General features: G+C 43.2%; 1 protein-coding gene across 5 annotated transcripts in view; it reads left to right on the top strand.

Moving 5' to 3' along the window:
- The window catches only part of ARMH3 (armadillo like helical domain containing 3), a 128,668-nt gene that overhangs the window by 82,243 nt on the left and 32,144 nt on the right, over nucleotides 1-14,281 (top strand). For all 5 annotated transcript variants that reach the window (XM_050336709.1, XM_050336725.1, XM_050336717.1 and 2 more), the window contains one exon: nucleotides 12,246-12,324. In XM_050336709.1, coding sequence (XP_050192666.1) covers nucleotides 12,246-12,324 — 79 coding nt within the window. The remainder of the gene's footprint in view (nucleotides 1-12,245; nucleotides 12,325-14,281) is intronic.

The raw sequence follows: 14,281 nt of genomic DNA, 5'->3' as shown, positions 1-14,281 counted from the left end.
AGGATAGAGCGGTGTTGGATCTGGGTTAAGTTGTCAGAAAGTTCTAAGTGTGTGCCTATCAATAGTAAGTAATTATGCATATGCTCAGAAGGAACGCTAGCCAAGGGAATAGAAACCATGCAAATTTTTTTTGCTCTTTAAATGTGGTGGAATCTGCACTATCACAGAAACATGCAGTAATCATTGACAGTTTAAAACTTTGTAATAGTGACCTGTATATGTGCTGAATACCTTTTTTTAGAAGATGCGCCTGTTTCTCTGTGCTTCCCAAAATGCTTAAGTTGGGCAGCTTTCCCTTTGTAGCGTATGGCAGCACTCTTATCTCAAATGTTTCTAGTACTGAGCTGATGCTGCTCATGCTGGTTCACAAGCGACAGCAGGAAAAAGATCTTGACCCCTTGTATGTGGATGGAAGAGTGGTGAGGTGGTGCAGGAGTAGAAATCAACCTGCCTCAGTGAGTGGATGATGAAAGAAGCGTTGCCTTCAGTCTTTGAATGGAAGAGCTAAAAGGAAATGAAGAAAAATCAAATAGCTGAATACACGTTCAGTTTTTGCCAATGCAAAATGACAAGTCAAGATTTGAACAGCCTTTTAATGCTTAGATTGTTTTGGTGTTCAATAGAGCAATTCTGAATGAAATACTGCTTAGAGAAATTAATGCAACCAAGTGTGGTGACTGCCTTTTTGATGTTAAATTATTTTGCAAATAATTACAATATTTGTCTCTTTTCCTCAAGTTTGCTTGGTTTTTCCCTGTATTTTCATTTGATTAATGAGTAACATTTATTCGTGTGACCCCAGTTGTGATTGCTCAATTGGGAAGTTGTGTGGTCTTCCCCACCTGCTGAGTGCCTACAAACCTTGTCAACAACAACTGAATATGGTTGCTTTGTGTTTCAAAAAGAAAAGGAAGGGAGGGGATAAAACAGTCTTGTGTTACACAACTCAGAGGTTGGTCCAAGGTCTGAAATGTTGAATTATAACTGTTGGTGTAAGAATTGTGCAGCTTAAACTTTGCAAACAAACTAGCTTGAGCTAAAGCCACTGCCCTGTTTAGAACTGATGTATCTCTCAAATGTGTAGTTGTGTTTTAGCTATTAAAAGGACAAAGCAGAGGCAAACCTTTAGCTCTCCTTCCACAGAAAAAAGTCCAGGGCTCCTTCTTTACTGCTTGAAGATCCTCTGCCACCTGTGTTATATTATATGTAGCTGATTAAAAAACATGGCTTTTTTGGCATTGTGTTCTAAGAGCCTTGAAAAACACTTTAAAAACTTCTAAAGCATGAAAGATGTATCAGTAGCAGAACATTGTAGGAGTTGGGCTTTGTGTTTGACTTGATAGGTAGGAAAATATCAGCAGTTAACTTTGAAATGTTTGGTGCAGTGCTGTTTCTAATACTGGAGAACCGTACTTCACTTTTGAAATAGAAAATACACTTTACTGGCCTTGCTTTCACTGACACCCATACAAAGAACAGAGCAGAGAAAAAGTGTATGTCTAAATTACAAAACCAAACCTTTGAGGGAGAGTGAGCGTGGGCTTGTATGTCAGGGATGATGGGTGGGTGAGAGGGGAATGTACTTATTTGAAAAGAAAGTAAATTTCTCCTCTTCCATGACACGGGAAAGTCTGTTCCCAGAGATTTGCGCTTCAATGGCCGATTCAGCTGAATGGGTTTTGTCAACGTCTGCCTGAAATTTGGGGCAGGATAAGGATGTATAAAATAAAAGCAAAACCCAAAAAACTCCCAAACCACTGAAGGATTCTGGAAGCCCTCAGTGAGGCAGGGAACTGAAAAAAGTTACCACTTGTCAGTTGGGCTGTGATGAGTTGACCCCAATCCTCCTTCTGTCCAGTGAACTGCGAGTGTACGGGCTCAGGCCAGCTTATGTACAGCATTTTACTCTGCAGTCACAATGGATTTACTGTGTGCTTATTGTAGGTAACTCAGCTGATAGCTTGATCAACTTCAGTAAATCACTTCTTTCTCATCATCACCCCTTAGATAACAAGAGCAGAGATCTGAATAGAGTAGATGTTTGTAAGATGTGCAGATATCGGGATGGAGGGAGCTTGGCTTTCAGGGAGACAGGTCAGATTAAGGGAGTTAAATGGGAAAGATGGGTACACATAAAATACAGCAAAGGAGATGAGATGAAGCTCTCCACTGGTCCATAAACCAGGCACCCTGTCTCAGGAGAACAGAATCTAATCAACTGCAGATCCTCCAGCTTTTCAGATGTGAAATAAATATCATGAAAGGGAACCATTCATTCAGCTGTAATGCTGTTTGGCTCTACCTCTCCCTGGCATTGAAAACCAACTTCACCTTGTCCCAAGTGGTGTGTGATGACATCTTTATTGAGGATGTGGTATTCACTCAGTGTGTGTGTGGGTGTCATCAGAGTCCATGCTTCAGTCTTGGTCCTGGGGTTTGGAAGGACCTGACTTCCATCAGGTGTTTTTCAACAAATGTGATTCTCATTTGAACCTGTCTGATGAGAAAATATTGTAAAGTTTGCAGCATCTTGTATTTTCAGAGGATTGGACTGTAAATAATGGACTTTGGTCAGTATGATAGCTGGTAGTGTCTGAAAGGTTGATATTGTGAACTCTTTCGGATTTATGTGGCTGTGCAGATAGAGCCATAGCTGAAATTTGGTGTAAGTTAATTAAATTGTGTGACTCGTCTTAATTTCCTTTGCAAAGTAAGTTTGACTGTAGCTGATTCTTGCTTAGACAGTGTTCCTTCCCCCCTCTCTCTGTGTCATTTAATATCCATCTACTTCATGACTAGATTGCATTATTCTAATCCTTTACTCACTCGATACAGACAAATGCTGATGTTTCAGTGCTTTCCTTTCCCTCTGGGACTTCTGCTAGTGGCACAGGATTTACTGTGAGTTGGTAGAATAAGGTTATGTTACATGACCTAAAGAGAGAGGTTTCTGTCTTGCTGCCACAGTCTACAAACAGGGTGTTCAGGGCCTCATGCAACACCTGCCAACTCACAACTGACAAAATGAGGTAATAAGAGTCATTTCCAGTGCACTCTAGATAATATGGGGTTGATGGCAAGTTTTCACTAAGTTAATTAGACTAACAGCCTACTCATTGCCTTTCTCAGAGAGATTTAAAAGGTCCCAGTGGGATGGTTTATAAACTTTTTAAGTTTCACTCTTAGCTTGGTATGTTTGGAAGCTGGTGTGCACAATCCATACAGTGTTCTGCACTTGATGTGGTGTCCAGTAAACTCTGCTTTCTGCTTTCCTTAAACATCCTGTGAATAAATACTAATGAAGATACTAAAAGTAATTTAAAATACTTCAGGTTTTGATCCTGTTTGAGGTTTTGCAATGTGTCTTGTGTCTCAGGAAGCTTGAATAGCAGCCTGCAATGTGAGTGATTAGCGAAGGATGGATGCTGGCCCACTTATAGCACTTGCAGAGAATAAATATTTTGAAAATTATTTCCTTCAGGTCTTAACCAGGGAGGATGGCATACAAACCTATATGGTAAACCACTGTCAAATGCACTTTTTTCACTTTTTTCCTTCTTGTTTTTTTTTTCCCCTTCACCTTCTGGGTTAGTTGTTTCTTCATACCTTGCTGTTTGTTTTAGAGAGCAGGTTGCCTTGTACATGGGAGTTTAAAGCAGTTGTAGCGAAGGGCTGTAGTTTGTGTTAGGCAGTATTCTATAACCCATTTCACTGCTCTAAATCACCTGGCTACCAGAGAATATTGTGCTGTTTGCACCACAGGGTGCTTACATACTAAAAAAACTGTAGCCTGTCTGGTCCCTTTGTTTTCTGTTTGTTTGGTACATCAGACAAACTTCGGACAAAGGAACATATTTTAGGTAAGAGGACTGGGAAAAATGTGCTGCAGAAAAGGTTGGTAAGGCTCTGAAAAAGATACTTCCATATTAATATTATTTGTTATGGCTCTGTGCAGATACTGAGCCAGGACCACAACCATAGGGGCAGTACTTACTGAAAGCATACATTCAGGAACTTTACAAAAAGGCTTCTCATTTTAAAAGTCTGAATCAAAACTGGTAACGTAGCTGTGGAAGAAGTGTAGACATTGTGCCTAAAATCTGATGTGCTGGTATATCATGGCTGGCACTCACATCTTGAACATGCTAGACTGGGTTGCAGGTTTCGATGCCTGACAGCCCAAGCCCAGAGGGCAGACTTCCTATCTGTGGTGTTTCTGTATTCTGTCACACAGCACCAGCTCTGGTTGTAGTTAGAGGTGAGTAGGTGTAGTTAACTGCTGCTCTCTGGAATTGAGATGTAATGGAGGGCTGGCTTTTTGATGTTTTTACTTTGGTAAAAGTAAAGTCTTGCCACACTGTCACCAGTACTAGCTGGCTGTTTCAGAGCAATGAAATGTGCCATGAAATGTCATTTGATCTCATAAATTACATGTTTGAGATGAGAGATGTATTTGTTATCAAGTGATAGCTTTGTTGTACAAAAGTCAATTACAGATTGGCAGAAGAACTGGAACACAGAGCAGGCTGGTGTCCTGTGCTTCAACAGATATTTTCACTCCCAGTGCTTAGGCAGTATTTTCTACTTTGTCATTCATATCAGTTAAATTATCAGTGCCACTGGTACTTGAGAATTTTGATACCTACTTATTGAGAAAAGGGAGCAGAAATAGATTTAATTTAGTTTCCAGTGATGCACTGGCTTCATGAAAATAGATGAGTGGACAAACAGCCTGAGTTGTAGCCTCCAGTGAGGTTGTTGAACAGCTGTCCCAAAAGAGTTAACTGCTCACCCAGGAGGATTTCCTTAGTTAAGAAGCCAAATAGAAGTTGTATATGTGTGAGGATGGAGGTATTTGGTTTGCTTGACTTAAATGTGTGGACATGATCTGTAAGAAAAGAAAATCAGCATATCCTGCAAGCTGTGATGGCACCAGGTCATCACAATAGCATCCAGCAAATAGCGAGGTGCCAAGATACACTGCAGAGCTTCGTGGTGGTTCAGAAAGCTCATCCTCTGCTTCTGCCCTTGCAGAGTGGGGCTTGGTAAGACCATGCCGAGAATTGCAGGAAGCTCAGTTGCTGTCTGTGCACTCTTTTGTCCCCTCCTTATTAAATAAATAGACCATGTATCTCCCTCTGCCACGGAGCCTGTCATCGCGATCAATAGGTTTCAGTATGGCAGAATTGAACAGGTGTAGCGGGCTTATTTCTTCTGTGAAACTGCTGCAGTGCTGACTCGGATATTTTCTGTGAACTGTAAAGCAAGTGCTTTTGACTAAAATATCCTTTTGTCTTGGATTCTTCCCTGCAGTTTATTATTGTGTCTGGAAGATGCTTCCCACTGAGAGTTGTGGACTTTCAGCTTAATGTCAGTACTCATTAAATTGTAGGAGCAGGAGAAATTTAACAGACTGGAGTTAAACTACAATAGAAGAAAGAATTTACTGCACCATTTCAGGGAGTTTGCTTGCTTTTAATTGATGCACATAGCTTAGGTATGGTAGGTAGGTGTACTTTATAGCAAAGCTTCGTGGACATGTGTTAAAATAATCTAAACTCCCTCACCTCCTTCCAGGTGGGGCTGTACATACGGAGTAACTCAATCTAATTGTTGCAGGCATGGAACAGATGGGGTTTTATTGTCTGGAGTGCTGGGAGTGCCTGTGAGAGCCATGTCAGCAGGTTCCTTGCCCCAAGCAGCACTTGCTGAGACACAGCTTGCTGCAGGAAGGCTGGCTTGTGGCAGGAAGTTTTACACACATCTCCAGCAACCATGATTGTGATGGCATGCACAAGGGAATAGGATAGAGGATTTGTGTTCATTTTTGTCTCTGTGTTATGTGTAATTTACTTGCTACTGTGTGCTTGAGCATTTTCCAACATACTACATACTAAAACACTCTGATCTCTTATCACCTTGTTGGGTTAAAACACTTTGTGGAGGTGATTGCTCTTATTTCCATTTCAAAAAGACAGAAGCTAAGGTGTGTGAGAGGGAGAGCAAACTGCTGTAGCAAATCAGGGAGAAATCGGTCATTTATTGATTCCCGTTCCCGAACAATAACCACTTTATCTCAGGTCTCCTTTTTGTAGTAAAGCAGCTTTATGGAGTGTGATGAAAGACAACTATGCCCTTTCCTGATTGTCTGCTCTTAGCCTTCATCATGGCACTACGAGTTTAGTGCATGCAGAAGTATTTGTCCATCTCAGATAGTGTCAATTTTTATTGAAGAGGGAAAGTGAACTTGGCTGCCTTTGCCATGCATTTGGCTTTATTCAGGGAAAGCTGAGATGCATTCACTGATGCCCTGTGCACTGTGCTGGCATGAGCAGATGACAGCGGGAATGTCTGTAGTGAGTATAAAATCACCCTTGGTTTCCTGTGAAGGGGTAAATACCAGCCAGGTTTTGCTGCTTCTCTGTTCCACTCTAACAGGATGTAGGAAGAAGTGAACTTGTGGTGCTGTTCTTATTGTACAAGAAATGTTTGAGTATCCACAAGAATGTTTTATGCCAGGCATTGCATCCTGGACCTGTGAAGTAGGTACAAAGGCCATGTTCACGCAGCGAATGATGGCTCAGCATTACCATCTCTACAACAAACCTTGCAGCCTTTCTGTTCTTTCCTTAGCCTGCTTTCAGCATCTCCACAGTGCTTCATTTCACTGCTCAGGACAAGAGGACAGTGTTGTCTTATGGGACTCTGGAAATGTAGCTGCTGTCAGGCAAGAGTGGGTATTAGACAGCTCATCTGCAATAACTTGATGGGGAGAGTCTGGAGGTCAGAGAAAACGTGCTGAAGAAGTGCTGCCTGCCTAAGCATAGTGATTTTGCTTTCCCTGCACATTGGACCCAGACCAGCTTATTGTGAGGTTAAGGAGGGCAAGGTGCATTCCTTGCCACAGTAGATACAGCCATCTTCCAGATGGGCTGGAAGATGCTAGGAATTAAGGGACAGGTACCTTCACATTGCTGATGCATTTCTCACATATGATGTTACAACTATTGGCAAATTAAATTGAGGAATTACTTAAATCTTTCCATTCATGACATTGATTTTCACAGGAGCCCTTCCCTGTCAGCAGCCTCTGAGTCTTCAGAAGTTCTTTTACTCTGGGCCTCTCTGCAGGGTAGCACTTGTTTTTTTTGCTTATCAAGGAGGAACTCTAGGCAGGTTTTAAAGACTATAAAAACAAGTTTTTAAATGTTACTGTCTGAAGAGCTACCGCAGCTGCTGCGGAAGCAAGCCCTGTTGCAGTGAACACAGTGAGGAGAGCAGAATGCAACTCACCTGGAGGTATTCCTTCTCTCACCTCAGCCCTAGGTGAGAGCCACAGTGGGATTGTCCATATTTGGGGAATAAAAAAAATAACAGGGCCCACATGGAGGTTCTACTGCTTCTCACCTTCCAGTGTGTGTTTGAGGGGCAAAGGGCCAGTAACAGGCACTTCAGGATTGGCCAATTGTTGCAGCCTCAAGAACAGCCAAAGCACAAACTTTCCACCAGTTGCGGCTTTGCAGTTTGTAGAGGACAGACTGCCCTGGGATCGATTTGCTGTTTCTCTATTCTGCAGTTTTTCACCTCTGTTTTTCTTGATCCTGTCTGCCCTTCTGTCTCCTTTTTCCTATCTCTCTACTTCTTCCTTCAATATTCTTTATCTGTATTTTTTTCTATCCCTGGTTTATCTCTAACTGAAGTCCTTCATGACGCTTAGTAAGTAGCAGCACTGTTATGTGCTCTGTTGCTGATGCACTTTTCTATGCTTTCCCTATTCTCTTGCATTTGAGATCCTTAGCCCCTTTGCATCCCTCTGGATTAGTACAGTATCTCTGACAGTGGGACCCACTTTTACTGTCTAATAACATGATTAATACAGCTTGTACAAATAAATGATTTATTGGCACTTTTAGGTTCTTAAATCAGGGTGATACACTTTTTTCCTGCAATCATTCCCTTCTTCACAAAGAATGAAATAAATGCAATAAATATGCAATGAATACAAACTTACATAAAGGTCTTTCATTCTGAGGAATATGCAGGTTCATTTATATGTGTGTCTACGTGGCTTCTGGCATCGTGGTGTCCAGGTAGAAATTAGCTCAGTTGGTTAGAGCATGGTGGTAGTAACACCAAGGTTGTGGGTTTAATCCCTGCATGGGTCAGTCACTTACGAGTTCAACTCGATGATCCTTGTAGGTCCCTTCCCAATCAGAATATTCTGTGATAATACTCATAAGAGTAGGTAGCTTACTTTCTGAAGAGCTGAGTGAAGGAGTAATGTGAGATGTGTATTCTTAAGAGACCACTGGTATGGCTGTTGTGTATTTACTGGGAGATCAAGATCTCTCACTGGGAGATTGAGGAATAAAGAATGTGGAGATCGCTTGTGATCTGCCTTAGAGGATGAAGCATTAACTTCTAAAAGAGAAGTGGAAGGAGCCAGTGTTTTAGTTCTTGAACCTTCTGCCTATTCAGCAGAATCCTTCCTTTGTCTATTGACAGTCTCCTCTTGCCAGTTCACTGCTGAACTGTGGGTCTGTCAGAGGAGGCAGTGTTCCTGAAGTGACATCTCTCCAGACATCTCTCAGTCCCTGGAGAATTGTGTCCCAAAAGTGCTCTGAAATTTATATGACAAATGGCAGCCAGCCCCACCGAGGGACTTGGCAGTGTGGAAATGTCTAAATGCACACCCTATGGAAGGCTGAGGAAGGTGAGGAACTTCAGCGTTTAGTCTTTCAGTTGACACTTGACCATTTCCTTGCTTTACAAATACACTGAAGATGCTCATGCTTCATGAATACCAAACACAAGGGTTTAATCCCCCCCCCTCCAATGATCGATATGAAGATCTCAGTAGAGAACAGTGCATCACAAATCTTTTCTAAGCACTTTAACTGTTCCCTTCCCCTTCCCTAAAGCTACTGGCTGATGAGGCAATCACAGTGTAAAAAGTAACCATTGCCAAGGCTCAGCTGTTACCTGCGGGTGTGTGAACAAATGGTGGCAAAACCACTGGCCTGTTGTTCATAGCAGGGTGACTGTGCTTAAAAGTGCTGGTCTCCTGTTGTCTCCAGGATCAAGTGCTGGTGAAGTGTCAGCTTTGCTAAGGGAAATTCTGGGTGTTACTCAGTTGAGTAGCCCAGGAGGCCAGTTGCCTAAATGTATGCCTCAGGGACAGGATAGATTTAGAGAGATGGAAGAATACCAGAGGGATATCAGAGTAGCTGATGCAGAAAGGCACTGCTGTCACACAGCAGGTTGAGCTGGAATTTTTCGTAGCAGATGTGTGAGGAAGAGCTGTACCATGTGCAAAGCTTGGCCTTGGCGGGTGTGCTGGATAGTAAGAACCTGGCTACACAGAGTCAGGATTGAATTCAAGCTCTTCATGCTCCTCTGCCCCAGCCTGCCTGTGAGTTCAGGAAAACAGCTCTGCAGAAGATCAATCTGGGAAGGAATTCTTTGTAGTTAAAACAAATTAAACAGCTGAACTTCTTCCTCTAGTCATTGAGGAGCTCTCAGTTCACCTTTAGTGAAACGAGGAAGGAGACTTGAATTCTTTCTCTTCCTTAATGTCTGTTGATTCTTACTGCAGTGGCAGCTGGCTGGTGGTTTTGCTTTCTCTGGGTGAATCCCAGCTGTGATTGCAGGTGCCGCTCCACTAGTTCAGATCCAAGCAGGGACTTGTGAGCAGGCAGCCCATGTTGAAATGCTTCACAGCAGTGGGTACAAATGAATGCTAAATCTGTTCCCTGGTAAATGTTGGAACCCTGTGAGCGCACTGAACCCCTCTGAGCTGCCAAACCTTATGTCGAGCCAGAACTTAAATTGTTGTAAGTCTGTGCTCCCTTTTCTTTCAATAACTTGTAGCGTGTCCTGCAGGATTATAGGTATGACTCTAGCCAGGCATGAAACATGCAACTGGAAAGCCACAGTGTTGGAGAGGCTGGGTAATGGAGGGTGTGATTGAGACTCACAGGAGCTGCTTCTCTGGTCAGATTGAAATTGGAGGAGTCTGGGCATGTCTCTACCTGCCTGTTTGCCCTTCTCAGAGGGAAGAGTGTTATGGGAAGCCTGATAGGCACCCTGCTGAATTGGTTTTATGGCTGTAACTGGCAAGGTTGGTGAGATTGCAGAAGCCTCTCTGTGCTAAGTGTGTACTGATGCTATAGGAGAAGCTGCTGGAGTGGCCCTGTGCAAGGACTGCACCTGGTGTGTTGGAAAGGTGTGTGGCTGGGAATGTTTAGTTAATCTACCAACAGGTCGAGGGAGGTGATTCTGCCCCTCTGCTCCACTCTCGTGAGGTCCCACCTGGAATGTTGTGTCCAGCTTTGGGGTCCTCAGCACAAGAAGGACATGGACTTGTTGGAGCAAGTGCAGGGGAAGCCATGAAAGTGATCAGAGGGATGAACACGTCTCCTCTGAAGACAGGTTGGGAGTGCTGGAGTCGTTCAGCTGGAGAAGAGTAAGCTCTGGGGAGACCTTAGTACTTAAAGTACTAAGTACTTAAAGCCCTTCAGTACTTAAAGAAAGTTAAGAAAGCTGAGGGAAAAGTTTTTAGCAGAGCCTCTTGTGACAGGACAAGGGATGATGGTTTGAAGCTAACAGGGTTGATTTAGATTATATATATGAGGAAGAAGTTTTAAACAATGAGGGTGGTGAGGCTTTGCAACAGGTTGCCTAGAGAGGTGGTGTGTGCACCATCCCTGGAGATGTTTAAGGCCAGGTTGAACAGTGCCCTGATCAATCTGATATTTTTGAAGATGTCTCTGCTTGTTGTAGGGGTGTTGGACTAGGTGGCCTTTAAAGGTCCCTCTATAACTTAAACCACCCTATAAGTCTGTGATCTGCAAATTCTGTTTGGGGGAGGGGAGGGTTAGTGGGTTTTTTTGTGTTTGTTTGGTTTTGTTTTTTTGTTTGTTTGTTTGTGTTTTTTTATTTTTTGCTGCCACTTTCCACCCCTTCCACACTGTTTATTTGTGTACTTAAAGAAGTAAGGATGCTTCCAGGCAGGTTTTCTATCCATGGGCTCTGATTAGCACCTCTGAATATCACTTATTCGCAGACTGGTGCACAAGCTCTTAGCTGTGATGAGGTCTGGAGACAGCAGCTGAAAGCCCTTCTGCAGGGGGAGGTGTGGGGAGGAGGGAATCCATTAGAGTATAAAAGAGAGAGAGCTGGAGTGAATTTTCGTGCTGATGAATATGAGAGTGGAAGCCCTGACTGCTGCTGCAGTGTAATCTGGCTGAGCAAGTGTTCTCCAGGCACAGTCAGCACACATCTGTGCCGAGCACTGACATGGCCTGTTCCCATGATGAGCATTTACCTCAGCAGTGGGTCTCATGAGTAATATCCCAACTAGAGCAGTTGCAAACACTAATCCAGGAGTCTTTTCTGTCTTGCCATTTGTCTTCTCAGCTGCACCTGGCAGGTAGAGGGGAGACTGAGGATATAACCACCAAACTGCAGCTGGAATTTTTTCCTCAATTGTTACTTACTTTCAGTTTTACATTTCTCACATCTGCCTCTAGATCTACCTAGAAGGGAAGAGGAGTATGTTGGTGCAGGTACTGAGAGAAATGAGGCAAAGAAGCAGAAGTGACCAGTGTTTGCTGCCGCGTTTGCAATACTGACATAAGTTATCTCTAACAATCTAAACTGGGGCTGAGGACTAAAGTCGTTATGGTAAGAAGTCCAAGTATAGTGGCTCTAGTGATGGATGACTGCAAGTAAGGGCCAGGTACAGCATTTTAAACATAGTGGAAATCCAAAGCAATAAACCATCAGCTTTATCATATCAGGCAACTAAAGTTCCATAGAGCAAAATGTCAAGCAGTACTGACTTTGGAAGAGATGAGGAGCTGCAGTTTCTGAGCAGGATGGGGCAGTGATAGCCGTGTTTGCTGTCTCTCCATTGGAACATGGGACAATTTGCAGCCTGTTCCCAGCTAGGCAGCAATTCTCTCTTTCAGAGCAGCAAGGACAGTCCAGCATCTGCTGGGACAAATGCACCCATGTGTAGGGCAGTGTCTGTGCTTGTGATTTCCAGCCAGCCTGTGTCTGAATCTGCATTGGCCTCAGCAGGGAGCGTGCCTTCAGCAGAGCAGGCAACTCTGTATAGTGAGAGAGGAACCACTTCTTGCAGGACCATGGTTCCACATGGGCTTACTCAGACTGGCAGGGAATTTCTGCTGCATCCCTAAGCTGTTCCTGAGACCTCTGAAAATTTCCCTCCTTTGTTTCAGAGCCATCATCAATCACTTCAACCCGAAGATCGAGTCTTATGCTGCAGTGAATCACATATCACAGCTCTCCGAGGATCAGGTAAGCCAGGCGTGTGATGACCTTTTTTCATGTTGACCTCTGGAATATGAGTGTTTAGGAGCACCTTGTGCTCGCTGGGATTGATGATGTGGCAGCAGTATGAGGGGTGGAAGTGGAACTCTCATGTTCCTTGTTCAGATGTGGGTGAAAGAAAAGCAAGGCTTGCTTTAGCCAGTTTTACCATCAGATGCAGAGATTTTGGTCCTGCAAATGCAGAAGGATGGGTATGAACTATGGGTATGAAATATGCAGCACTGACAGACAGCAAGTGTGGTTGGAGACTGAGGATGCTGGCATTTAGAATGGGACAGGAAATTTTTAGCAGCAAATTTAGTCATTGGGGAACTGTTGGGCATAGCTTGATTTTTCTTTTTTTTTTTTTTCTTGGTGATATCAAGGAACTCTGGCAACAGTTGATGGAAATTTTCTAGGATAATTGTGTTCAGTTGGTTTATGATTTTGAAAATAGAAGGTTTTTCATAAAAGGGTGGTAGGGTTAGGTTTCCTTTCCTGAATTTGGCCTGGTTTGGTGTCTTAGTGTCCTGCTTGTATTGCATTAATGTGTAAATGTAGCTTTTTGAAAATAGGCTACTGTGTATGGTCTCAGGAAGGGAAGAGCTGGCCTATTTCTGAAAATAAAATATTGGGATTATGCATTAATCAAGAAGAGGTAAATGACTCTGCAGGAGCAGGTGGTGGACAAAATGCAGAGCTGCCATGTGAGCTGGGGGAATCATTCCAGATGCAGCTGCGTCAACACTTCTGGACTTTCTGGAGAAGAAACTGTGTATATAGTCTAGGACAGACCTCATTGGAGTCACCTTGGATTGCTCCTTCTAGTGGATCCCATGCTTGTGCTTGTTAAAAGATCTTGACTGTAACCTGCTCTGCAATTAATTTTTCTTTCTGTCCATGATACTTTTACTATTTCTTGATTATTCCCACTAACCTTTTCATTTATTAACTTACTTGATCTGTAGTATGCAACACCCCAAAGACTCAGGCTGAATGCTGTCCTGGTGCAGTGCAGGAAAAAAGGTGGACCTTACTGCTTTTTAATGTCTTCTTGGTATAGCTGTGTAGAAGAACACTGGTTTTAATTTGCTCAATTTTCCTCATTGTTCTGCCTCTGAGAGTCACTGTATCCACAGCTATGCTTTGTGATGGTTCATGTTATCAATCCTCATTCATTGAGGATACACTGATTGCATCAACCCAGGCCCCTAAAAAAAAAAACCTTTGATAGCCCAATTTAAAACTGGAGGCTTGGATAGAGGGGGATTTTGCATAGTCTTTGAGTTAGTCTGAGAAAGGAAATGAGCTTTTCACTGTCAGCTCTGTGTAGTATTCATCCCCCAGCAGTTCAGGGAGGTCAGGTTAAATCCTTTCTTCCTTGTGTGTTATTCTTTAAATAAAATCTCTAGCAGCAGGCAGATAATGAAATCAGTGCTGATGCGTAGAGCATTTTGAGGAAGATGATTAGGAAGTTGAAAGACAGACAGATTTGTCTTTTTTCTTTTCTCCCTCCGTGCTTTCTCTCAACATAGGGAGAACATCAAACAAAGTAAAGCAATAATAGGCCCTGGTGAACTGCAGAGAAATAAGGAGATGTCGCTGTGGTGAGGGACTGTGTGGTCTCAGTGAGGGTGTTTAATCAGTGCTCTGCAATTCACTGCACAAGGGGAAGAGGGATGGAGACTTCTTGCCTCCTCTTTTAATTATGCCAGTGAGCTCAGATCTGTGTGCTGGACTCTGGTTTCCCCTCTGTCAGTACCCGTCCCACATGTTATGTTAATGGTAGATGGCCCAGATCAAGCCCAGGGTTTGGCTTTTGTGGAGCAACAGAATTTGATGTTTTCGTTGTGTTAGCTGTTCATTGTATGGGGAGGGGAATTTGGAGGGGATCAAGCTTGCCTTTTGGCTGCTGCTGTCTCTTTCCTTTGTTGTTTTTCCTACC

The sequence above is a fragment of the Myiozetetes cayanensis genome, unplaced genomic scaffold (assembly GCF_022539395.1).
Source record: "Myiozetetes cayanensis isolate MyiCay16 unplaced genomic scaffold, myiCay2020 scf10, whole genome shotgun sequence".
NCBI classification, from domain to species: domain Eukaryota; kingdom Metazoa; phylum Chordata; class Aves; order Passeriformes; family Tyrannidae; genus Myiozetetes; species Myiozetetes cayanensis.
The sequence above is the reverse complement of the archived record's forward strand: the minus strand, read 5'-3'. Positions and strand labels throughout refer to the sequence as shown.